Here is a 27,871-nt window from a genome sequence, read left to right on the forward strand (position 1 = left end):
CTGGCCCTAAGAGTTTCTCCATGTAATGTGCACGTGGTGGCACAGTGGTTAGAATGCGGTATTGCAGATTAGTTTACTGCCGACTGCCAGGAGTTTTGGCCTTGAGTTTCAGCTCAAGATTGACTCAGCCTGCCATCCTTCCGAGGTCGGTAAAATGAGGACTCAGATTGTTGTGGGGACAATAGGCTTACTCTGTAAAACCACTCAGAAAGGGCTGTAAAGCATATGGAGTGATATATAAGTCTAGGTGCTACCGCCCATGTGTATTACAGGAACATTTATAACATCTATATAATGTATATACAATTTACAGATATAATTATAAGTGCTACTCTGTTAAAATGAATTTCACGTGGCTGTTACTTTCTTCTATCCCATTAGGGAGACAGAGGCCCTAATGGCCCCCCAGGCCGTTCAGTAAGTAACTGAGAACAGGTAGCATTTTAAAAATATCTTCTTTTTAAAAAATATGTTTTTATTGGATAACTGAATTCATTGATACGCAATTCACTGCTATAGGGTCCTGATGGCGATGCTGGAAAACCAGGTGTCCCTGGATTGCCAGGAGTACCAGGAGCTGATGTAAGTATAAATCTTTATATTATCAATCTATGGTATCATATAAATCTTTGTGGTATCATTGTAAGCTGTTTCTAAAAAGGTTCTTCTCATTTCGAACCTATACTGGGTGTGAAAGTGACGAGCTGCATTTCTTGAAACTGGGAGTCCTTTATTTCACAATTCCCTTAAATTCAGGCAGAATACTATAGAATCATAGGGTTGAAATCAGGGGTGGGTTTCTCGCCCCGTTCCAACCGGTCCGGTTGGAATGGGGCCGACGGGGTCCTTGTGCACGCGCGTGGTGGGGAGCAGCTGGAGCATCGCGCAGGCGCTGTATGCGTCCTGCGCATGCGTGGAAGCGCAGAACTCATCAAAACCGGGTAAGGAGCGTGGGCGGGCGAGTGGGCCCTTCGCCGTTCCTGGAAGTTACTTACTTCTGGGTTTGTCGACGAACCGGTTCGCGGGGACCGCCGCGAACCGGTTGAAACCCACCCCTGGTTGAAATGGATGTTGTGGTGTTCATCAAGTCCAATCCTCTATCAAGTGCCCCAATATTTGTACTATCCTAGACAAATGGAAATCTTTTCTTGAAAACCTTCAGGGTTGGGCCATCTATATTTCAAAAGGTAGTCTGTTCCACTGCTTAATAATCAGGGAATTAATTTTTTTTCCTTCCAAATTTGGATCTCTCACTATAAAGGTTTTACCCAATGGTTCTTACCTTTGAGTATTCTTTGGCCTATGTTTCTGTCGTTTGAAAAAAAATATTTCAATGCTTGAAAAAAATGTCTAGGAGGTCAGCACTTGGTTCATCAGCACAATCACCCTCTGAAAAATGAACTTAATGGGACAAAATGTGATATAGTGAGAGGAATTAATAATGCTGGGGGGGGGGAAGCCCTTCATAATATTTCCCCCATTGCCAACTGCTCCATTCCAAACTCTTCTGCTTGGTGACATGATTTAGAGCAGAACTCCAAAAGTAAGAGACTGGAAAGAATTCTATATTTTTCATGCATGCTTTCCTTAAGTTGTGTGCCCTATGCTGTTAGGGATTTAGAAAGAATCAGCACCTGAGAATGACCGGTTGTTATAGATAGCTACGTAGTTCTAGTTCATCCTTCACTCTCCAGAAGGTGTTTGCCTTTGCTGGGTGACAAGTCTGAGAACCTATGGAGTGTTTCACGTAGGGGAAGTATATTCTAGGCACTGGACCAGGGGTGGGTTTCTCGCCCCATTCCAACCGGTTCGGTTGGAACGGGGCCGGCGGCGTCCTCGTGCATGCGCGCGGTGCACGCATGCATACTAGCATCTGTGCGATGCTCCAGCTGCTCCTGGAGGATCACGCAGGCACTGTATGCGTCCTGCACATGCGTGGAAGCGCAGAACTTGTCAAAACCGGGTAAGGAGCGCGGGCGGGCGGGTGGGCCCTCCGCCATTCCAGGAAGTTACTTACTTCCGGGTTCGCCGACCAACCAGTTCGCAGGGACCGCCGCGAACCGGTTGAAACCCACCCCTGCACTGGACTCAATGGTCTTATCAAAATCTTGTTTACTTACATACAATTCACACAGTGGTGACTATTTCCTCCATATATAAGCAGACATGGTATAATTTATACCTATTCGTGTTTGTTCAAAAAACTCCCAATCTATTTTTTTTTTTAATCGGAACAGTTCAAAAACTTTGACCAAACTGGTGAAAAGTCTTCCTTTTTGCCCCATTATCAAAAAAGACTAATTCAAATGTGTACACACACACACACACACACACACACACACACACTATCTCACAAAAAATACATTGCTGCAAATTAATTTATCTTTCCTATGTTCAAAACTGCTGCAGCCATTCCATATACTTAGGAAAGCCACAAATTATATTTTGATACCTACAACTAGGGATATAACAACAACAACAACAACAACAACAACAACAAAAACCCATACAGATATATCTTCCAGAGACTGATCCAAAAAAACATTGACAGTCTTGTTGATGTCAGCTCAAATACAAGAATCATAGGACAAAAACCAAACTATCTCCAACAGGGTGATTGTAATCAAACTGAAGCAGGTTTTATTTTTTGTTTGGTCATAAAGTCATTTTATCTTCATGCAAACTTCATGTCAAATTGTTTTTAATACAATTCTTGACTGGCTTCCTAGTACAGAACATTCAAATTCATCACTCCTACGAACATATAAATGACTAATAGCAATTATATCATCTGTCATCATATTCTTCCAAAGGCAGATTACTGATTTTAAAGTCACAGATAGTTCCTCTGAAACAGAGGGGTCAAACTCAATTTCATTGGGGGCTGCATCAGGGTTGTGTTTGACCTTGGTGGGGCTGGAGTGGGTGTGGCCAGCTCAATGTCACTTGTGTCAGGGAACGCTGTGGTGGCCTTAATGCTCTGCCAGTGAAAATGGGCTCCCAAGCCCCATTTCCGGCTGGGACAGCCTCCTGCAACCTTCTGCCATCAAAAACGGAGCTCGGGAAAGTCCCGCATGTCCCTTCCAAGCTCTGTTTCTGGCTGCAACAGCCTCCTGCAACACTCTGCCAGCGAAAGCAGAGCATGTGGCCCTCCTGATCTCCATTTCTGTCTGCGATTGCCTCCTGCTACCCTCTGCCAGCAAAAACAGAGCTCGCAAGAGCCATGCACAGCCCTCCCAAGCACCATTTTTACTGGCAGAGGCACTGATCCTTTTGCTGTTTCCAGGCTGTCCCCGCAGGCCAGATCTAAGCACCCCGCAGGCTGGATCCAGCCCATGGTCCTTGAGTTGGACACCCCTGCCTAAAACATCTAAACACTGTGGAACAGTGGTGGGTTTCAAAAATTGTGGGTGTGGCCTCCTTTGTGGGAGTGGCTTGCCACCAATATGATCAGATGGGAGTGGCTTGCCGCCTATGTGATCGGATATGAAGATGCTGACGACACTTGTCAGAACCACCTTAAATTACCTCACACACAGCACTGGCATGCATAAGAATATGATGTAAACTTGTTTTTTAAAAGGCATCTTTGGTTTGCGTTAAAACAACTTCAACACACGCAATGTTCTGATTGCACCACAAATGCAGTAGTCATCCTTACCTTTCACAGAGGCACTGAGTTTTATAAATATGAGCATGACAGTGTAGAATAATCATATCCAAGGACCAGTGGTGGGTTTCAAAAAAATTTGGAACCTCTTCTGTAGGTGTGGCCTGCTTTCCGGGTCCACTAGTGGAACCTCTTCTAACCGGTTCGGTAGATTTGGCAAACCGGTTCTACCGAATAGGTGCGAACTGGTAGGAACCCACCTCTGCTGTGGAACCATGCTGTAGATCCTTGTGGAGGATGGTAGTACAAATAAATAAATGAATGAACTTCAGAAGAAGCAGTTGAAGCTGGATCAAAGAAACCAAACATCAGGTGCTTAAGCTGAAAATACTTCCAGGACACACTTGGTAATAAATCAAGCTCATTGTCAGGGTTCCAAGTAACATCCCCAACAAAAGAAGACTCTGAGTCTAGAAGTTCCTCAAAGTTCCACTTTATTAGAGATGTCAGCCTCCAGGGCTGACACTCATTTAAAAAAAAAATTCTTTGCTTCCAGAGAACTGAGTTCACGGAAAGTAAAAGCATTATGACAGGTCCAGTTTATACACCTACACACAGATGCAGATGGCATTTTAAAACTGGGATTATTTTATAGTGCAAACTTTTCATGGGTTCATGGGTCAAAATTACGTTTGTGATTCAATACTTCTCCAAGATGTGGTGCCACACTATTTCAGGGATGGCATTTACCTTCCTGCAAAGAGGAAATCCAGTACTTTAGTGAGGTCAGATAATCATTTTGTTAAATTGAAAGAGGGGGAGAGATCTTGAAGTGACTAAAGCTAGTATAATAGCCCAGTGTTTTTTAAATTTTTGTATTGTTATGTCTCGTCTTTTTTATTCCCTTGTCTGTACCCTCTTCCCTGATTGAATTGTGAGCCGCCCTGAGTCCCCTTCGGGGAAAAGGGCGGCATACAAATGTAATAAATCAATCAAATCAATCAGTGACAAACCTGAATGTGTGAAAAATTAAATCCCCTCCTTAAATGGGCAATTATAATTTATACAATGAAAATTTCACAGGACGCCCTTGCAAAGGAATGTATTCAGTACCCTGTCCATTTGTTAAAATAATGTGATGGAATAAATATAGGAAGACTCCTGAAAAATTAAATCATCCTTGGAGTTACATTCATTTTAACCACATTTATATTAAGGGAATTCAACACCATCTTCCTAAATCTTCTTCCAACTACATCAAAACATCGGAGAAGTTCAAATTTAGTACCTGAAAAGAGCTCCTGAAAGTTTTTATGTGAGCAAAATAATGTGTTTTCTATGTTGTTGTTGTGAGCCAAAAGCATCAGATCTGATTTTCAGACTATCCAGACAGACAATCCAAAATCATCAATATGTAATTTTTTAATTTTACTTTCCAGTTGGAAAAAGTAACTTTTTTCATACTGGGCTTCCAAGATATTTTCAGAATTTCTAACTTTGCATATGATTTTTTCGGAGTACAAGACGCACCAAGTTTTAAAGAAGGAACTTTTAAAAAAAAGTTTTTGCACTTTGCAGACCTCTCAAAAACGGCCTGTTTTTTACAAAAATGGGCCTGTTTTTTAATCACAAAAAGAGCATGCATAGCCTTTAGGAGGCTTGTAGAGTGCTCCTGGTGGCTGGGGGGGGGGGGGAAACGAGCAAAAAAGTCCTATTTTCTGCTAAATTTTGCCCTCCCCAGTCCCCGGGAGCACTCTAGAAGCCTCCTAAAGGCTATGCATGGCCATTTTGCAAAGGGGCGGGATTTCAGGAGGCCAAAAATGCTGTATTCAATGTGTAAGACACACCCAGATTTTCACCCTCTTTTTTTGAGGGAAAAAGGTGCATCTTATACTCTGAAAAATATGGGTATGTAGCCAAATGAAAAAGAAAAGAACAAAGATTTCCTTGGTGTATTACCTCAAAAATGATTTGAATCAAGAAACAACACCATTAATAATTATCAATGATTTAAGTAAATCTAATCCTGGGGTAGAATTGGTAAAGCCAACTTTTATTAAAGAATCTCATATTCTATTTATGAATATCGTTATTCTGTTTAGAATCATATTCAATAATTGTTGATTAATGAGTCTGGAATTTGTACAACATTCCCATTTATATCCTAAACACCATAGTTAGTAAAATATTACTTGATTAACTTGTTAGAAACCAGTAATTAAGAAAAATCTCAGATTAGATATTTCTCCCTTTTCCCAATTTCCTTGCTGTTTTCTATGCAATGAAATTCTGTTTTAGAAGTATAAAGCAAGTTAAATTTATATTTAATACAGCAAAAATCCATGTCAGTCTTGCAATGAATGGAATGCATTAGTGATCATAATTCTTTGAAGTTCTGCTCTAACAGTTGATTCTTTTATATGAAATGTACATTCATTTCACATAAAAGAAGCTTTTATATAAATATAAAACCCTTACTTAGCCGTTTATACAATTGCTGTTATATTTATATTATTTCTATTAAATATAAACCCTTATAAACCCTGAGGATGGTGAGTGAGACCTCACCGAAACGTTGCCAAGACAATCTCAATCTTACATGGGAAAAGACCCGAATTCAACAAGAACAGCATACCTACACCCATGAAAATCTACGAAAACTGTGTGTGTGTGTGTGTGTGTGTGTGTGTGTGTGTGAAAATATTTATATCAAATATAAATACTTATAAAATATATACTTAGCAGTTACCCAAAGATGCTAAAGACTACTTAAAGAATGTACAGTATGTAATTTTCATTCAAAATTTTCAAGAGTGTGATCTGAAATTATAGTACAATCTATAGTTTGCTTTAACTTTAGCCATCAAGGAATGGGCAGTCATAAAATAATGTAGTCAAAAGCATTTCTGTGTGCATAGATATCTATAGGATGGGACATAAATGACAAAATGTATATTGTAACGTCACTATGCATCTTAATTGTTACATAGTGGAATGCAATATTGCAATGAAAGTAGGAAAGAATAGAGCTTGCGTTATGCTATCACGATGCACAATTTGTCATTTTCGTAAAAATGTACTCCCATGCTTATGTATAGAGAATATATAAGCATGTTCTTTCTGTAAAGGTTTAATATAATGTAAAATATCAACTAAATTAAATTCAGGCAATCTAATCTAGATACGTATTAGATAGTTGACAATATAATATTGGTGACAGAGTGTTATGATCCAAGAAGGCCTCAAATTTAATTCACATTACCTTCAACTAGTATACGCTTCACTGACTTAATGTACATGTGTTGAGAAAATTATGTACTTGTTTTGTATAGCCTATGTTTGGAGCATGTAAATGTAAGAGTGATTAATGCAGATGACCCAGTCTGACAATGGCTGTAATAAATGATATTCTCCACCTAATATTTCCTCTTCAGCAATCAACTTGGAAAGTCTGCTAAGTAAGAAAGCAGCATTCTAAATTTGTACCATTAGAGTTGCCACTAAGACAAACTTCTTCCACTGAAGCTTTTTGTAAGAGCTGCTTATTCTGAGGAAGAATATACAGTAGGCAGTCCTAGACTTAAAACAATTTGTTTAGCAATTGTTCAAAGCTACTACTCCATTGGGAAAAAAAATGACGTATGACACAGTGGTGGGATTCAAATAATTTAACAACCGGTTCTCTGCCCTAATGACCAGCTGGGTAAGTGGGGCTCGGTGGTCATGTGACTGGGTGGGCGTGGCCAACTCAACGTCACTCACGTCGATGGGCGCTTCGTCTTAGCTGTTAGAATGTAATAAGGGTTAACCGGAGAGGCAGTTTCTGTAAGCAAGGCAATAAAAATTAGTCTAGAAACAACACCAGAATGGTTCCTTCCTACCTTCCTTACAGGATTAGCCTTGTAAAGTGGGAAAAAACAAAATAAAATTTCTTCCAACAAACCGGTTCTCCGAACTGCTTAGAAAGTTAACAACCGGTTCTCCCGAATAGGTGCGAACCGGCTGAATCCCACCACTGGTATGACAGTTTCTCACACTTACGATGTTGCAGCATCCCCATGGCCATGTGATCGAAATTCAAGCACTTGGCAATTGACTCCTGTTTATCACGGTTACAGTGTCCTGAGGTTATATGATCACCTTTCGTGAACTTCTGCACAAGCAGAGTCATTGAGCAAGGGTGATTTAGTTAACAACCATGTTACTAGAATTAGAATCAAAATAGAGCTGGAAGGGACCTTGGAGGTCTTATAGTCCAACCCCCTGCTCAAGTAGGAGACCCTATACCATTTCAGACAGGTGGCCAGTCTTTTCTTAAAAACCTCCAATGATGAAGCACCTACAACTTCTGAAGGCAAGCTATCCCACGGGTTAATTGTTCTCACTGTTAGGAAGTTTCTCTTTAATTCCAGGTTGCTCCTCTCCTTGATTAGTTTCCATGCATTGTTTCTTGTCTTGTCTTCCGGTGCTTTGGAGAATAATTGGACTTCTTCTTCTTTGTGACAGCACCTCAAATAGTGGAATATTGATATCATGTCACCCCCTAGTCCTTCTTTTCTCTGGACAGGCCACATCCAATTCCTACAACCGTTCTTCCTATGTTTTTGTCTCTAGGTCTTTAATCATCTTAGTTGCTCTTTGCACTTTTTCCAGAGTCTCAACATCTTTTTTGTAATGTGGTGACTAAAACTAGATGCAGTGTTCCAGGTGTGGTCTTACTAAGGTTTTATAAAGGAGTACTAATACCTCATGTGATTTCAACTCTATACCTCTGTTTATACAACCAGGGGGACATTAGCTTTTTTGGCTGCTGCTGTACACTGCTGGCTCATATTTAAGGAATCATCCAGTAGTACTCTAAGCAGTGGTGGGTTGCTCATCCCGTTCCAACCGGTACTGGTTGGAACAGAGCCGGCAGCGTCCTCGTGCACGGGCGCAGTTCACGCGCGCAGTTCACGCGCGCAGTTCACGCGCGCAGTTCACGCGTGCAGTTCACGCGCGCAGTTCACGCGCGCAGTTCACGCATGCGTCTTAGTGCCCGCGCGATGCTCCAGCTGCTCGCGGAGAATCACGCAGGCACTGTATGTGCCATGCACCTGCGTGGAAGCGCAGAAGCCTTCAAAGATCGGTAAGAAGTGCGGGCAGGCAGGTGGGCCCTTCGGCATTCCCAGAAGTTACTTACTTCCAGGTTCACCGACCAACCGATTCGCGCGGACCGCCGCGGACCGGTTGAAACCCACCCCTGACTTCAAGTAACTCTTACAGTTTCTGTTTTTGAATCAGGTTTCACTTAATCTGTACTTGTACCTTTGGTTTCTTCTGCCCAAGTGTAAAACCTTGATTTTCTCCACATTTCATGTTGTTTGATAGAGCCTATTGTTCAAGTCTATCAAGATCTTTTTGAATCCTGAAGTTGTCTTCTGAGGTGTTGGCTATTCCTGCCAGCTTAGTGTCATCTGAAAACTTGATGGTTCCCTTTTTATTCCCTCATCTAAATCATTTATGAAGATACTGAAGAATATCTAAGGGCCTAAGACAGAACCTTTTGTTACCCCACTGCTTACTTCCCTTCATGTAGATGTAATACCATTAAGGATTACTCACTGAATACAATTTGTCGGCTAGTTACAAATCCATCTGGTGGTGATGCTGTCTATCCCACATTTTTCTAGTTTACCAAGAAGTAGGCTGTGATCTACTTTGTTGAATGCCTTACTGAAGTCTAGAGTATATTCTGTGCACAGCATTTTGCTGGTCTACTAATTTAGTCACTTTGTCAAAGAATGAAATAAGATTGATTGGCATGATCAATCAAGATCATGCCAAATTAATCTTATTTCATTAACAAACCCATGCTGGCTTCTAGTTTATTTGTTTCTAGATATTCCCAGATCTGTTCTTTGATTATCCCCTCCCCCACATCTTCCCAGATATTGGTGTTAGGCTGATTGGTCTGTAGTTTCCTGGGTCTAGGTTTAGCTTTACTAACTTAACAACTGCAGTGATTCACTTAACAAGTGCTAAGTAAAAGCAAGAAAGATAATAAAATGGGCAAAATTCACTTAACAAATGTCTTAGCACTTAGCAACAGAAATATTGGGCTAATTGTGGTGGTAAGTTGATGATTGGTCTCTTGCAATAAATAAATATTATATTTATACTTGTTTATGTTTGACAAGAGATCTCCTTAACTAAGACCTGCTTCTGTTTGAAAAGAGAACTCCGATCCTTTAATGTTCCATGCTACAAAATATGTTCCTGGTTTCATATAATTAACTTTAAAAAATAGCAGGCAGAGAACAAAAGCCTGTATCCATCCATCCCATATGTGAATTGCATTCCAAACACAGACGCAATTTAATAACTTTCCAGAGAACCTGGTTTTACACATATCTTCTGCATACAGCATGAAATAAATGAGTTCAAAGGAGCTTTCATGCCCTTCAACTTTCCCAAATCACCTGAGGATTTCAGCTGATAATCCCAGGTGAACATCTGCCCTTCGGAAATGTTTATCCATGCACAGTAGGGGGATACGTGCCTGTCCTGGTGAGTATGAATGAAACGAATTTCATGCACTGCTGTATCTCTTTAACAAGCAGGCGGAGAGCTAAAGGCTTAAAGAGCAGGTTTCCAAAAGCTGCTTAAATTGACGCAATTTGCTTCTGAGTCAGGGGGCATTAACTTCTGAGTAAAAAGGATAAAAGTCAACAGGAAGAAAAAACGACAAGGGCCTATATTTCCTACCACCTCTTTCTGCTGAAACTCTAAAGAGCTGGATATTTTCTTCCATCTCAGGAGCAAAGTTAGGAGACTGGAATGAGCCCCTTTTGGCACCAGTTTGTCCCCATCCCACCCCATCAACACCCCAGCTGGTCCTTCTGAAGGGGAAACAGCTTTGTCTTGACACCTGCTGGCTGTCAAGCAGGGACGTGCAGTCAGTAGAGGCAAGGGAGGCGGGGCCTCACCACTCTCCTCAGGGAAAGGAAAGGATTTTAAATAATTTTCTTAAATTAATTAAAGCCAGGGTAGTTGCTACCAGATTTCAAGTCACAGTGGCTTGGTGTCTGCTCTCAGTGTTAACTATAGGAGGAGGCCAGAGAACTCTGGGCCTCTTTTGCATAAGGATTTTTTCGCCTTTTAAGAGTTAAGCAAGGGTTAACAAGGGAAGAATTTCTTATTCAAATGAGGCACGTATTCTCTTGCCTCCTGTAGAGGGCATTTTTAGAGGCTTTTTCGAGTTTTCTAGGAGCGACTAGCTCAGTCTGACTTCAGAGCTTAAGGGTAGGACAGGGAGAAGCAGAGTTGAAATAGTCTCTGAAACAGCTGGAAAAGGTCCGTGTCAGGGGAGGGGGGAGGAATTAGAAAAGTTTGATTGGAAGGCAGCAGGGGAAGGGGAGGGGGTATGGCAGAGGAGCTGCTTTCAAGCCTTTGGAAAATATATCCAATCCAACGTCTGTGTTTGAGAGTGCGTGAGTGAATGAGAGAAGGATCGAAGTTCTCTGTCTGCGTATGTCTGTTTGAGAGAGGGGGAGGGAAGGAGAGAGGGAGGAAGGAGGGGGAGGGAGAAGAAAAAGAATGGGAAAACTTATTTTGCAAGGGGGAAAAATGCTGTCGCTTTAAATCGGAACTTAGCATGCCTGGCTGTGGAATTCTGGGAGTTGAAGTCCACAAGTCTAAAAACAGCCTCACCGGGGCTAAAGCTGACCGCACATCACTGATGTCAAGGTGGCTATCTTGTGATCTGTCAGGATGACCAGGGCGTTGTCTGCGACTTGGATTTTTCTGTGGCTTTAAAACTCTCAGCCTGGCTGAGAGAAAAGCAGAACTGCACAAGTCACTCAAAACTTTGTTGATGCGGGAAGCAGAAAGCCCTGGTGACTTGTTGAAAGTGTCAGGCCTGCAGTTTTCCTTTGGATCTTTGGCCTGCCACACTTTCTATTATTCTACTCTGCCTTTTTCTATTGTGGGAAAATGGAAGGGGGGGATTGTACGGAGTTACTTAATGTGTAGCCAAAACAAAATTCCTTCTAGAAAGCCAAGGGCATGCTTTGACTCTGCACCTCTGCACCTGAGGTTGGACCATGTGCTGGATTTATGGGTGTGGGGGCAAGATCTTGAACTTTCAACTAGGTGGGGAAAACCTGGAAGCTTTCAGCCGAGGTGGCGCAGTGGTTAAATGCAGCACTGCAGGGTACTTCAGCTGACTGCAGTTCTGCAGTTCGGCTGTTCAAATCTCACCGGCTCAGGGTTGACTCAGCCTTCCATCCTTCCAAGGTGGGTAAAATGAGGACCCGGATTGTTGTTGGGGGCAATATGCTGACTCTGTAAACCGCTTAGAGAGGGCTGAAAGCCCTATGAAGCGGTATATAAGTCTAACTGCTATTGCTATTGCTATTCAGTTTCGGGTTTCCCCAGATGTGTCAACATGGCTCTCTTAATAAATTGGAACTTTGAGCAATACTTTGCCTTGGACTCTGATTTATTTTTCGATGCTATTTGGAACCCTGACAGGGAGTCCTTTTGCAAGTAATGGTCTGTTGTACTAAGCTAAGCTAACAGTACTACTGTCAACTTTCCCTTACTCTTCTATATATTGGCAGTTAAGGGATACCAAACATTTCCTAGTAGAAAATCAGGGCAAAACAACCTGCCTCTAACCAGTGGTGTATTAACCATTAAGCAGACTAAGCACGTGCTTAGGACACCAGGCCCAAAGGGGGCACCAGAAAATTCATAAAGAAAGAAAAACAATGAAGATTTGTACAGTATGTACAAAGGAGGAGGGGCATCAAGATTTGTCAGTGCTTAGGGCACCAGTGAGTCTTAATCCACCACTGCCTCTAACAAATATGAGTTCTACCTCCTGGGTTTTGTCTACAAATTGATAACTGTACTGGGCACATCTGAGGGAGAAGCAAAACATATTTCAGTGACCTATGGTAGTACTTGCAGTATATATTCCAATGTATGCAAAGCATTAGATGAACATCTAGGAGTCATAATGGATCCCGAAATATAACTAGCAAGTTGGTCTTGAGTTATAACCTTTGATTTCCTTTGTAATTTTTTGGATTATTTGTGGTAGTAAAGTGGTCAGCAACTCTCGTTATTGGCCATATCCCGTGATAATATCAGTGAACAAGAAACCTCTTTCTTATTAAAAATAAAAATGTATATGAAAAATACATTATACATTTACTTTCCAAAATATTTAGCTTTACAGTTGTTCAAAGGCATAGATTCTGTTTGATAGAATAGTGTTTGAACTAAAAGGCTCCTGATTAATCTTAGCTTCACCATAAGCCGGGCGGGCAGATATGAAATGTACTGTCCTCAAGTAAAACATCACTCTCAAACCTTGGATCATATCCTGCTTCTTCTTCCCATGCTTTGTGAGCCAAAAAGTAATACCAGGTCCAACTTAAAATTTGAGGCATTTCCTTACTGAGTTGAATGGGAACAGATCTCTAGTTTCAAGATAAAAATTTCATAATTGGGGGCCTTTCAGCATTCAGGTGCAGCACCCTACACCCAATTTAAAGTCTCTTTAAATTGGGCGTAGGGTGTTGCATCTGAATGCTGAAATTTGTCTGAAGAAACCCTTTTATTGGAAGCTAAAAAGTCTTGAATTCTACCCTTAATGTATGTGTGTGCCCGTGCATATATAGAGAAAAATTGCTTATCTAGCAGATCATTAACATTCGTTTTTTTCAGTCATTTTAGCCACTGACTGCACTAAAAGTTAATTTTTTTATTTCAAAAGGGATTGACAGGACCTGATGGATCACCAGGTCCAGCCGGTTCAAAAGGACAAAAGGTAAGATTAAATTCTTTCATTAATCAATCTCCAGACTCTCTTATTTAAGATAGGATTGGAGGTGCTTGCCAGTTGCTGAATAATAATAATAATAACAACAACAACAACAACACACCTGACATAACAATAGTTGAAAATAAAAAAGGATGGTTCATTGACATTGCAATACCTGTAGATGCACGAATTGAAGATAAACAGCAAGAAAAAAATCACAAAGTACCAGGACTTGCAAATTGAAGTTGAGCCACTGTGGAAAAAGAAATCGTGTGTTGTCCCGATTGTAATTGGAGCCCTTGGAGCAATACTTAAAGAGCTACCTCTCTATTTGGAAATTCTAAATTTATCAGACTTGAACATTCTGATTCTACAAAAAAACACCCTACTTGGAACAGCTTATATCCTCCGACGTTACCTTAACAGTTCCTAGGTCCTTGATTAGGATTCGAGCTGTTCAGCTACCAACCAGCCCCAAAGGCTGTGAATCTCACCAAAGATTAACCACATAATAATAATGGCACTTGGCACCAAGGCCCAGAATTTTACAAGATACATCAACAAATTGCAGCTTCCTGCAATAACACCAGCAGAACTGCAAAAAACTGCGCTACTCGGAACATCTTATATTTTAAGAAGGTACTTGGTTGATACCTAGGACGCTGGCAGCAAACTGTATCAACCATTAGCACCAGTCACTGGTATTTGTAATGCATTTTTGAATGTTCAGTTGGCTGAGTTTCATGTTTAATGAATAAAGTATATAATAACAACACCAACAAGAACAACAACAACATTTTCAATAGGTGGATAAAAATGCCAAATCCAGTCTAAAGATCTGGCTGACTGTATGATGAACCATAATAATAACTCACATTTTTGTATATATTTCAAGGTGGCAAACATATCTAATTCTCCTGTCTTCTATTTTCCCCAAAGCCCTGTGAAGTTAGAGAGGTATATAAGTCTAACTGCTATTGCTATTGCTAAGTAACTTGGGCTGAGAGAGATAACTGTTGTTCACCTGGGTTTTCATGCCTAAAACAAGTCTAGAACTCACATCTCCTCAATTCCTGGACTCTGCCTTGTCTCTAAACAAAATGTAACACAAACCAAAAAGAACTTGTATAAATGTTTTAAATATTTGAAATGTTGTAACATTTATGATTTTTAGGGTGAAGTGGGCTTGCCTGGAGGCCGTGGACTTCCTGTAAGTCACTGATTTTTATATGGTATCATTTTGGTATTATGAAATATATTTGCTTAACTATTCTGCAAAAATCAAATCAATTTAAAAAAAACTCTTTAAACCTGGAGGAAGTTTCTGGTCATCTATAGAAGAGCTCAAAAAGTACTCTCCTGTTTTGAAATTGGTTGGGGATATTAGTCTTTGTGGCCTTCATATTACTTAACACTAGAAAATAGCTTTGAGTTGATAATAGAATTCAAATTCCATCAGGAAGCTCTTTTTATTTGTGAATAAGATTTGATAATAGAGTCTCTTCAGTTGAAAGTGCTGAAATTTGAAGCAGGAATTTTTTAAAACCCTCCTCCCTCCCTTTCAACAAAGGGATTTTACCTTGTTTATAAAATCAGAGGAATTGTAAAGCAAGCACTAATTGGAAATATATTTAAAATGCATTCAAAGAGCTCTAGAATAGGATTCTGGGTTAAATAGATGCATCTTAAATTGCCTCTGAAAAATACTCAAATGTTGGAGAACTACAAAGGAAAAAAAGCTTTGTTAGAATGAGTGGGGTAGGGGGAGGATTACCCTCCAATAAAATTATTCTTCATGTGGGATTTTTGTTAAAATAATAACAAGTGCTTCTACCTGCAGGGGCATCCTGTGCTGGTGTGTGTGTGTGTGTGTGTGTGTGTGTGTTAGAGAGAGAGAGATCTCAAGATGGTGGCTGCAATTATGCAATTGAATCCTTGTCTTTTAAATAGGCATGTGATGTGTGTAGAAAAAGGTCAGGATTGATGATATAGATATTTTGACATTTTACATCCTACCTGCAGACATATACCTACCTACCAGCTTTCTCATGGCAACCATTTGCATTTAAGAATATAGTTATGTGTTGTGGCCCAGCAGGTGCCGTTGGAGCTGTCACCAGACTCCGACAGCGAGAGGCCCTCTGAGTCGGCTCTGGAGAGTGTGGAGGACCCTGGACAGGGTTCCAACTCCGAGCAGGGCGCAGAGAGGCTGGTTGGCTACTAGGAGGCACCTGAGCCTTGGACCAGTGGGGAGGAGGCAAGGGAGAGTGAGCCGGAGTCCAGTAGTGAGTTGTTCTTGGATGCATGCCATCGAAGAGCTACCAAGAATCAGGAACAATTACGCAATTACAGGAGGTGATTGTACTCAGCTGGTGGTCATTAGGCTCCTCTCCAGACTATAAAAAGCTACTTGTGCACACGGCCCTCTTTGCAGAAGTCAACGTAGGATTGAATGTCGGAGGTCAGTACTAGGAGCTTGGCAGGCTGGATTGCTGCCAAGCCTTATCTGTGTTTATTTCTGCCTGAGTTTGTCTGAGTTGCCGCCAAGGTCCTTATCTGTTTGTTTTGCTTGGCTTTCAGCCACCGAGGTGTTGGTGTCTTGCTATTAAAGGACATTCAAGTTAAGCTTGTCTCGGCATTCATTATTGGACGGAGGAGGGGGTCAGAACAGTTATGCATTTGTCATCTTTAACTTTCTTCTCAGATGACACTGCAAAGTCCACATTTCCTCATGTTCTGTGATCTATTTACCATATTATCATAGCCATTTAAGTTACAGGTGCCAGTAAAACAAAGCAGTAAAGATGAAATGTTTCATGGAGATAAATGAAAGATGTAAAGAGGGTAGAAAGACCAACATCACCTAATAAATGCTGGGGGAATTAATTGTCAATTTGGTGTGAGGTGTGATCAGTATGCTGGAGATATACAGTTGAACATCACTACCTTACTCCAGGTCAGAATGCTATTGTCATTTCACAACCTCATTCTCTTAGGAGAGAAATACAGGAACACCAATAGAAATATCTTCTAATTCATTGTTGACAGTAATTAAAAACCTCTTCCCATGCCGTAATTTCTTTATTAAAATGAAGTTTTGGACCAATCTTTCCCAGAGAAGCTACTGATGGATGGATTTTTTTTCCAGTTTCAACCCTGATGAGCTCTTTCATCAGACTGAACAAATGACTTTTCCTCTCTGCATACAAAGTGACCTGATTCACCTCAACAGGAAGTAGTAGAGCAGAGAGGCGAACCTTGTAGACTTGGTTTGTCAAAAAAATCAGAAAACGCATAATTTGACTCTTCTGGCATGCTACACAAATAATTTTCTCTCCCCACCTAATCTAGGCCTCCCTGAAGAGTGACACCTGGCAGCAGTGATTAGTCTGGGCCTCAAATAAAGGCCCAGGCCTTGACTTCAGCCTTAGCACCACTCAAAAAAGCTGCCTTGTGCATGTGAGCCTTGGGGAATGCTGTGATTGTCCCATGGCCCAGTGCTCCCCAGAATTTGCCATGTTCCACTTATTTCAGTAAATGTCTTTCTGTTGATGGGTCATTGTGGCCACCCAAAGCTGTTCTGGGTCCCACAAAGCCTTTGTTCTTGAAGAAACTTGAAGAAATGTTCTTCCATGGCCTCTCTGCAGTCTCCCAAAATTGCAAAAAGACACAGTTCTTTCATGTTTTTGGAGCCTCTGGAGGCTATGTAAAAGCTCCATTCTGCATAAAAGCTTCATTTAGGAGTCCTAAATTGCATGAGGACGGGCTGTACTTTTGAGAATAGTTGCTGGGTGTTGGTGAATAGAATATCGAATCATAAAGCTGGAAGGGAGATCTTCTAGTCTGGCCCCCAGCTCAAGGCAGAAGTCCTTATACCATTCTGGTTAAATAGTTGTGCAGTCTATTTTTGAAAATCTCTAGTGATGAAACACCCCCAAGTCTGAGAGAAAAGCTATTCCATTGATTAATCGTTCTTAGTGTTAGGAAATTCCACCTTAGTTCTAGAATGGATCTCTCTTTAACAAGTTTCCACCCATTGGCAATTGTCCTGCCCCCAGGTGCTTTAAAAAAAATAAGTTAACCCCCCCTCTTCTCTGAATGCTGACATGCGAATGTTGGCATGTCACCTAAAACATTTTTGCATGCCATTTTTGACATGTGTCATAGGTTCACCATCACTGCTTCCAATCCTCACCTTCACAGATGATTCAGAAGGGTATTATGGTTAATATTTATGAGAATAAATATGAGTGCAAATGAACTGATTATTGGTATAGGATGCTGCTATGGACATGGCAATGTTTATGGGGTTCAGGCTGTAGAGCCATTAGGGCTGAAAAGGAAAAGAATACATCCGTCAGTAGCTCCTTTGGTTGAAAGCTTCACTTCAGTAAAAAAATAAAATAAAAACAGAAGCATGGAAAATGTTCTAAGTATTTCAAACAAAGAATTTAGAGATCTTTCAAATTGATTGTGAAATCATCATTGTGTTCAGTGCTTGGCCTCATTCTATCTTCTTGTAAGCTTTGGATAGTGGAGTTCTTGTCTAGCCTCCTTCCTTTGGGTAAAGAAAACAGATTTTTGCCTCTTGAAAATAAATGTTGAAACAATCCAGAATAAGCTTCTGTAGAAAAATGTGGTCATTTCTAGGATAGTGTGGCAATAACTGTGAAACTTGCATTTTAAACTGTGAAGTTGTACTTTTAAGCGCAGATTAATCAAGCAAGAAAACGGCTTTGTCTGTTCTGAATTATCACATTCAACATCTGTCTCAAAGATAATTAAAACTGCATTGAAATCCTTTGTTAACTCAACAAATTGGAGAGATGAAAACAATATTTTCTGTTCCCAGTTAAAAATGTCGATGTTTGTTTTTCCATTCTGAATAATATCTACAGTTGGTTTGAGTTGAAAACTAAATATATAAAAATAATGAGAAAACTTTGTTTTTTTCTATTTTAGGGAAAGGGAATTCCTGGACCTCCTGTGAGTAGGGTTTTCTTTTTTTTTGTTTTGCACTTTGAAACAGTCTGCACATACCAGTGGTGGGTTTCAAAAATTGTTCGAACCTACTCTGTGGGTGTGGCCTCCTTTGTGAGAGTGGCTTGCTGCCCATGTGACTGGATATGAAGATGCTGACGACACTTGTCAGAACCACCTTAAATTACCTCACACACAGCACTGGCATGCATAAGAATATGATGTAAACTTGTTTTTTAAAAGTCATCTTTGGTTTGCGTTAAAACAACTTCAACTCACGCAATGTTCTGATTTCAGCACAGTAGTCATCCTTACCTTTCACAGAGGCACTGAGTTTTATAAATAGGAGCATGATAGTGTAGAATAATCATATCCAAGGACCAATGGTGGGTTTCAAAAATTTTTGGAACCCCTTCTGTAGGTGTGGCCTGCTTTCCGGGTCCACTGGTGGAACCTCTTCTAACCGGTTCGGTAGATTTGACGAACCGGTTCTACCGAATAGGTGCGAACTGGTTGGAACCCACCTCTGGCACATACCCAGTAACCATCTCAACAAGCCCCCACAGTTTTCTTGGCAACATTTTCAGAAGTGGTTTTCCATGGCTTCCTTGTTAGGGTTGAGAAAAAGTGACAAAGATCAAAGTCATTCAGTAGGACTAAAATTATGGTCTTTCAGTTTATAATCTAGTGCCTTTTACCACTCCTGCATACCCAAAGCAACTCTCAAACAGAACATAATCAACCATGCACAATTAACTGTCTATTAAACTCTTCTGTTTAAGAAAAACCCAGGCATTCCTTGGACTGGGCTGGCTTTCAAAGTAGGGGTGGTTAGCCCTTGGATATTTCCAGCACTGTTTTTATGGTCCAAGTTTTTTGCATGTTTGAGGAGGGTACTTTTAAAGAGATGATGTAGGGTGTAACTCTTGCCAAAGTTTAAGACACCGATTTCACGCGTTAAAAATGCAATACTCCCAAATGTTGGATAGGATTTTATTTTCCTATTTGGCACATTTGGAGTGCAGACGAGGAAGCTTGAACTAAGAGAGAAGTCAGATATTTTGTCTCTTTAAGATTCTTACTATGCACGTCCTTCCAAGGTGATATCTTTTGCTGCTCTTGAAAGATTTTAAAAAAATAGTAATAATAATACAGCACAGACCCTGGTTACAAGAAAGTTGCCAATCCCTGTTATGAGAAGTTTAATTAGTTTCTGTCTTTTTTTCAATACAGGGTCCTCCTGGTATAGGAGGACTTCCAGGAGAGGTGGGAAGAGTTGGGCCACCTGTGAGTATTTTGTTTCATATTCCATTAAATCATTGATTAATATTTGCCTGCTTGTTAAACCTTGTACCATGCTTTTACGAAAGACATCCCTCAGGAATGACTGATACATTGATTACACTTGAACACACTAAAATGAACCTATCCTTTAGGTCTATCTTTGAAGGATTGTTGCAATTATAAATATGCACCCATTTCCCCCTGAAAATAAGCCTGGGTCTTATATTAATTTTTTGCTATAAAAGATGAATTAAGGTTTATTTTCCAATTGGGTCTTATTTTCAGGGGAACGCAATACGAAATACACCTGTCTGGCTGATGATCTTAACTGGGGCTTATTTTGGGATAGGGCTTATATTATGGGCATCCTGAAAAAAACATGCAAGGGCTTATTTTCCAGGTGGGTCTTATTTGGGGGGAAAGACATTACTAGCCATTCCAAACTTGATAATTTTTAGGTGTTTAGTTGTAGCCAGAATGTCCAAGCACAGATTGTGGAAATCTGTTGTTGATATGAATCACTGCAATAGGATGTCACTAATATTATTACTATGCCTAAGGGAAGATTCACATTTCATCTTTAGTCCATTGCCTATTGCCCTCTGTGAAATAAATAGACTTTTGGTTTAAGCCTACATATCTCTTACGTTTGCTATATTCTACTTAATTACATAAAAAGCTCTTCTTAATTCCTGTAAGTAGCATTTATTGGAACTCAACTGAGTAGATTAGATTAGATTGGTTAACATTCTCTCATGTGGTGAAGTCTCATCTGGGAATATTACTTTACAATTACTGTACAAGTAGCCATTCCTGTGACTGCTTATACGGATAATAAAGGTTTTGCAGCTCATTCCAACTGATGCAGATTAAAAAGTGAATCCAATTAAGTTCAGCTTTTCCTCCCAAATAACTGCGAATGAAAATGATGTGTGATATTTACTTGCTGGGGATTATAATAAATGAAGTCTTTCAAAACTCCACAAATTAATCTGCCCATTCTGAAACACCCCTTTATTGGGAACTATTGATTCTGCTAACTTTATCTATGCACTTCCATAATTAAAGGTGTGCATTTTAAGAGATGTCACATAGGAACCCATTTGTAAGTAATCAGCTTCCTACATCAGTCGAGAGGTAAAAGTAATGAAAGGCATGAATGGTTTTAATCTCCTTTGCTCTTCTTAATTACACTACTTTTCTTATTCTGAGCCAGAATTTTGCTCTACCCTAGAACATTGCTTAATGTAACCAATGTAGAGTTTGTTTGGTTTTTATTATCCTTTCTTCTAAGAGACTTGGATATATAGTTTATTTTTGTGCTGTTGTGACACTGTTTAGGGTGATCCTGGAAGGAGAGGCCCCTCAGGAGTGCCAGGACCTCCAGGACCAAGGGTAAGTTTCCTGCACCTTTTAATACAATGTGTATGGTATTGTAGGGAAAGGAGTAGCAGAACCTGGAGCCAGAGTTAGAAGAGGCACGAACTTAGAATTTCTGTGTAGCCATAAGTGAACTAAGTCCAACCCCTTTTTGACTTCTGTTACCTTTATCTAGCACCAAAATTGTGCTACCCCCATTAGTTGAGGATATTCCTGTGGATAGGCATAAGCAGCCATAAATCAGTTCAATTGCACCTTCATGTGTGGATTTGATCTTTTGAGCCTGGCAGATATTCTCAAAGAGGAAATTTGAAATATTTCAGACTCTTAGAATCTCTTAGTTAAAAATAAAATTCCAGGAACCTCTTAAGAGGCAAAGCATTGAGTTGTCATGACCACAAAGACTCTCGGAAAGGGGTTGACTTCTGAATGGCAGTTAACAAGCCCCATTCTTCCTTCCGTTCTTTAATTGCTATAGACATCTTGTCCATGCTATTTTCCCTCTCTTAGTCTCTCATGAAACTCCATTAAATTTTTGCATAACTCCGGTGCCCGACAACTGGAGAAATCCTACTCTAGTCAACATGTGGGCTGTACAAGTTTTGCATAGCATGTCAAGTGGGCCCTTTGCATCCTATTTTAGATACATGTTGCTGCGGCTTATTTTCAAAGGGTGCCAATTGATCCAATTGAGTACTAATTAACCTCTGAGTAAAAGGGCAAATATATGAAGGCTGCCCATGTTCATAGTTGATCCCATTTATTGAATGAAGACAAAAATTGAGGAATCTGCTTCTTCTACATGGCATATATAGCAATAGCAATAGCAGTTAGATTTATATACCGCTTCATAGGGCTTTCAGCCCTCTCTAAGCGGTTTTACAGAGTCAGCATATCGCCCCCACAGTCTGGGTCCTCATTTCACCCACCTCGGAAGGATGGAAGGCTGAGTCAACCTTGAGCCGGTGAGATTAGAACCGCTGAACTGCAGATAACAGTCAGCTGAAGTGGCCTGCAGTACTGCACCCTAACCACTGCACCACCTCGGCTCTATGTACAAATTCACAGTATGAATGGGGAACGCAATAATGAACTGAAAAGATTTCAAAGACACATTCCAATTATATAGGGAAAGAGGTCCCGTGTTTTTGAATATTGGTTCTGTCTGTGAGTTTAAATAGGTCCTCTGTTGGTGGGGGAAGATAACTCTTGACCTTGTGAAAATCTCCTTTACTGCGTTTGTGGATCTATACTACCAGCCTTATTAATTCAAGTTCAACTCGATGCTTAGCAATATTCATTGCTATCCTAATTTTAAACTTTGCTAATCTACTTCAGGGAACAGTTGGCCATCATGGTGGAGAGCCACTGGTAAGATATTTATCCTCCTTTTTATGGATGAGGCCACCCTCCTGAGCTTCCGGAAAGCCCTTGAGTCCTGGCTGTATTTCCAGGTCTGGAGTTAATACGTGGTTGTAATTTATATGGGTGGGGGCTGTCATATTTATTCTACTGTTTGTGCCAGTGGGCATTTAGTTGTTTTGTGCCGAAAGTATGTTTATGTGGGTCTTCATTGTTTTACTGGAGGTAGTAGAATTGTCTCTATGTGACTTTTGTAAACTGCCCAGGGTCTTATAAAGTGGACAGTCATACTAATTAAATTATAGTAAATTAGTGAACAGATTTTCTCTAATCAAGAGAAAATATTCTTATTAACTTAATTCATTGTTTCATTTTTAGTGTCCAAATGCCTGCACATCTGGTCATCCTGGATTTGCTGGAATGATGGGCATGAAGGTAGGAGAAGGGATGGGTGTGATACGTTCTGGGTATGACGGGATATTGATTGGATGTTGATAAGTTTCAAAAGATGTTACAGCAGTACCATAACTGTTCTGACCCCCCTCGTTCCACACCATAGCACACTCCGAGCCAGAAATAAATTACAGCATTTAATTAACAGACAAACAGGTCCTTGGCAGCAACCCAGCACAGACAAGCTTGGACAGCAATAAACAGAGATAAGGCTTGGCAGCAATCCAGCCTGCCAAGCTCACACAAAGTTCTCCGACATTCGATTCTGTGTTGACTTCTGCAAAGAGGGGTGTGTGCACAAGTAGTTTTTTATAGTCTGGAGAGGAGCCTAATGACCATCAGCTGAGTGCAATTACCTCCTGTAATTGCGTAATTGTTCCTGACGCCTAGTAGCTCTTCGATGGCGTGCATCCAGGAGCAACTCACTGCTGGCTTCTGGATCACTCTCCCTTGTCTCCTCCCCACTGGTCCAAGGCTCAGATGCCTCCCGGTGGCCAACCAGCCTCTCTGCACCCTGCTCGGAGTCTGAACCCTGTCCAGGGTCCTCCACATCCTCCAGAACCGACTCATAGGGCCCCTCGCTGTCGGAGTCTGGTGGCAGCTCCAATGGCTCCTGCTGGGCTACAACACATAACAATCTAGAGTTAAGGTTAAACATCACCGGAACATGAAACAAACATTTATTATATGAAAACCATTTAATAATTTAATAAATGCTACTTATGGCAATAGTATTATTAATTAAACTGCTGCAAGAAGTTCGCACAGATTGACTACAAGCACAGCATGACAAAGTAGCAATCATAATGCAACGGAATATCTGCAAGAAATACTATTTGTCTGCAAACCAGAACTAGTGCGATCACAAAATAGATAAACTCATAGAAAATGAAAAAAACTAAAGTGCTTCAAACAAAATACCTGCAACATAATATAGACTTAACAAATGTCAATAAGAAAGGGAAATGGAAGTTGCAGTACCTGGCAACAACAAAATTGAAGAGAAAGGGCTGGAGAAAAATCACAAAATACAAATGCTAGCAAACAGAAATAGAATGACTGTGGCGAAAAGAAAGCAAAGATAGCACCAATAGAAGTAGGTGCCTAGGATACAACGCCAAAACAACTGGAGTCTCACTTGAATACTATTGGCATTGACAAAATCACCATCGGTCAATTGCAAAGGCAGCTTTTACTTGGAACAGCTTACATCCTGCAACAATACCTTTAACACCATCAAACAACATCTGCCGATCTTGGGTCCTTGGGAAGGACTCAATAGGTAGATAAAAATGCCAAATCCAGTCTAAACATCTGGCTGACTGTGTGACCAACAATAATAACAATGGATGGTCCTATTAACTCTTGGGGGTTCATACAGAACACTTTGGAGAACTCTGATTTATTTATTAGACTTATATACCGCTTCATAGGGCTTTCAGCCCTCTCTAAGCAGTTTACAATTTTTTTTAACAAATTGAGTCAGCAACTTGCCCCCACAGTCCGTATCCTCATTTCACCCACCTCGGAAGGATGGAAGGCTGAGTCGACCTTGAGCCGGTGAGATTTGAACCGCTGAACTGCCCATCACAGTCAGCTAAAGTGGCCTGCAGTACTGCACCCTAACCACTGCGCCACCTCGGCTCTTTTCATTGAAATGTGTTAATTTCAACGTCTCCAACCTGATATCCTCCAGCTATATTAGGTCACACTACACATCATTACCAGCTAATATGATCACAGGTTGACTGATTCTTAGAGTTGAGGTCCAAGAATTTTTGGAGGGCATCAGACTAGGATAATAACTGGTTTTGCATAGCTAAAATATCCAAACCTATTATTTTTTAATAAGCAATGTTTCCGGTGGCATATGTAACATCAATGAAAATATATTTGCTTTATATTTTAGGGCCACAAAGGAGCAAAAGGTGAGAGTGGGGAACCAGGAAAGCAAGGCTTTAAGGTAAGAGGAAGTAGAATGTGATTACATGCAAATCAGCTGGAATAGTGATGGTTTATGGAGGAAGAATGTTTAACGTTGCTGTGTATTTAAGAAAGAAATAATAACAATCTTCTTAGAATTAATCTTAGCATGTCTCCACTATTTTCATAGCAGTTAGTTACAGCAGCTAATAATGGCCCTCTGAATCACTAAAAATAATGTGCTTTGTTTTGCTTTTTATGACATGTGAACAAATCTTGTGATTTGTAAACTACAGTTTATGCTTTAGCATACAGTTTGTTCAATCAACCATGGCTGAAAGCAGTAATGATTTAGTGTGATATTGTGTATCCTCAGCTTTTCATCCCCTTTATTGCCTGGTTACACTCTTTCCCTAATAAGTCAGCCCGATTTTAATGTGCGCTGCCTCCACACTTACATATATGGGAAATACATAAATAATACAATAGATAATATCGAGGGAAACAGAGTAAATTATGTATGCTAATTTTTAGAATGTGTTGTTAACTAACTTGTGCCTTGTATATATTTTTAGGGAGAAGAAGGCGAACAAGGACGAATTGGTGACATCGGAGATCAGGGCCTTCCAGTAAAGTTTTTCCTTTTATTTAACTTTTTAGTTGCGTTTCATCATATTGAGATGTAAAAAATCAAGTGAAGCCAATAGTCCTCTATTTCTTATCATTTATAAGTTCCTGATCTGACTGTTTCATGACCGTCTCATGATCAAACTAGTGGGAGTCCTTTTTCTCCTGCGTTCCCTACTAATCGAAACCAGAACTGCCTGCATTTTTCTTCAGCACATTCAGTGTTGAAACCAATTGCTTAATTTGTTACCTGCCTTGAACCAGACTGAAAGGATAACAATAAATAGGTATCCCATTCACAGTAGGAAGGAAACTGACAACTGTGAGAAGCAGCTATGCCTGAGTCACGTCTTCTTCCCATACAGGTAGCCCTCAATTTACAGTCATAACTGAGCTCAAAATTTCCAATGCTAAGCAAGAGAGATATTAAGTGAGTTTTGCCCCATCTTACAGTCTTTCTTGGCACATTTGTACAGTGAATCACAGCAGTTGTTAAGTTAGAAACATGTTCTGACCCCCTCCTCTGTCCAGAAAGGAAAGCCAAGACAAGCTTAACTAGAATGTACTTTTAATAGCAAGAAGCCAAAATCTCGGTGGCTGAAAGCCAAGCAAACAAACATATAAGGACCTTGGCAGCAAGTCCGACAAACCTTGGCAGCAATTCAGACAAACCTTGGCAGCAATCCAGCCTGTCAAGTTAGTTACGTTCTCTTTAATCAATGCGTTGACTTCTGCAAGAGGGGCGTGTCACAAGCAGTCTTTTTTATAGTCTGGAGAGGAGCCTAATGACCACCAGCTGAGTGCAATTACCTCCTGTAATTGCGTAATTGTTCTTGACGCCGAGTAGCTCTTCGATGGCGTGCATCCAGGAACAATTCACTGCTGGTTTCTGGATCACTCTCCCTTGTCTCCAAGGCTCAGGCGCCACCTGGTGACCAACTAGTCTCTCTGTGCCCTGCTCAGAGTCGGAACCTTGTCCAGGGTCCTCCACATCCTCCAGGGCCGACTCATAGGACCCCTCGCTGTTGGAGTCTGGTAGCAGCTCCAACGGCTCCTGCTGGGCCACAACAGTAACATGCTTTTTAAGGGAAGCTGGCTTCTCGATTAGCTTTGCTTGTCAGAAGGTCACAAATGGGGATCACATGCCTCCAGGACACTGCAACCTTCATAAATACATGTAGCGTTGCCAAGCACCCGCATTTTGATCACGTGACCCCCAAGGATGTTGCAATTTTTGTAAATGTGAAAAACTGCATTAGTCACTTTTTTCAGTGCCGTTGTAACTTTGAATGGTCACTAAATGAATGTTTGAAGTCAAGAACTCCTTGTAGTATCAAAGTATGTGTGTTGATGGCTGTTTCTTTAGACTTAACTGCAAGCACTTTCACACCACACCAATCAAGAACAAATCTAAGCAGCTCTCACAATTGATAATAAATTCTGCAATCCATATAATAATAATCGCAATGATCCCACTATCAATAATCTTAAAAAAAATGAAATTAGGCTACCAAACAGCCAAAGAAGCTGAAAAAATTTCACATTTACTATATATGGATGATTTGAAACTCTATGGAAAGTCAGAAATAGAAATCCAATCATTGACAAACACAGTCCGAATATTCAGCACCGATATTTCAATGCAGTTTGGCATGGAAAAATGCGCCACTGTATCCATAAAAAGGGGCAAAATCACTGCATGTGAGGGAATTGAAATGCCCAATGGCCAATTAATTAAATGCAATGAAAATGAAGCCTACAAATACTTAGGCATTCTGCAGTTGGATAACATCAAGCATGGAGAAGTAAAAACTATTGTCAGGCGAGAGTACACCAACAGAGTTAGGAAAATTTTAAAATCTAAATTGAATGGTGGAAATACAATCAAGGCCATAAATACCTGGGCAATACCAGTTATAAGATACACAGCTGGTATAGTTAACTGGACACAAGCTGATTTGGACCTTTTGGACCGAAAAACCAGGAAACTAATGACAATGCACTACAGTTTACATCCACGTGGTGATACTGATAGACTGTACCTGCCCCGAAAATCAGGTGGCAGAGGATTATTACAAGTGAAGCAAACAGTTGAAGAAGAAAAACATGCACTGGCTGATTATTTAAAAGAAAGTCAAGAACATCTATTAATCGAAGTAAAGAACAAAAATCTACTGAAGGCCCAACAGACGAAACAAGAATACAGAAAAGATGTGATAAAATCAAGAATGGAGAGTTGGCAGAACAAAGCACTGCATGGCCAATTTCTGGAAAAAATAAAGGATAAAGTGGACAGTGAACAAACTTGGTTATGGTTAACAACAGGTACATTAAAGAAAGAAACAGAGTCACTAATCCTGGCTGCGCAAGAACAAGCTATCCGCACAAATGCCATTAAGGCCAAAATCGAAAAATCTTCTGATGATGCCAAATGCAGA

At 40.5% G+C, this 27,871-nt stretch overlaps 1 protein-coding gene across 1 annotated transcript in view; it reads left to right on the forward strand.

Moving 5' to 3' along the window:
• Window positions 1–27,871, forward strand: part of LOC116523215 (collagen alpha-1(IX) chain-like) — a 116,165-nt gene that overhangs the window by 41,567 nt on the left and 46,727 nt on the right. Inside the window, exons 11-21 of the mRNA XM_032238303.1 lie at window positions 382–417; window positions 520–582; window positions 13,377–13,430; window positions 14,599–14,634; window positions 18,387–18,410; window positions 19,638–19,691; window positions 21,030–21,083; window positions 22,407–22,439; window positions 22,809–22,865; window positions 24,793–24,846; window positions 25,382–25,435. Coding sequence (XP_032094194.1) covers window positions 382–417; window positions 520–582; window positions 13,377–13,430; window positions 14,599–14,634; window positions 18,387–18,410; window positions 19,638–19,691; window positions 21,030–21,083; window positions 22,407–22,439; window positions 22,809–22,865; window positions 24,793–24,846; window positions 25,382–25,435 — 519 coding nt within the window. The remainder of the gene's footprint in view (window positions 1–381; window positions 418–519; window positions 583–13,376; window positions 13,431–14,598; window positions 14,635–18,386; window positions 18,411–19,637; window positions 19,692–21,029; window positions 21,084–22,406; window positions 22,440–22,808; window positions 22,866–24,792; window positions 24,847–25,381; window positions 25,436–27,871) is intronic.

Source organism: Thamnophis elegans, unplaced genomic scaffold (assembly GCF_009769535.1).
Source record: "Thamnophis elegans isolate rThaEle1 unplaced genomic scaffold, rThaEle1.pri scaffold_103_arrow_ctg1, whole genome shotgun sequence".
Classification (NCBI taxonomy): domain Eukaryota; kingdom Metazoa; phylum Chordata; class Lepidosauria; order Squamata; family Colubridae; genus Thamnophis; species Thamnophis elegans.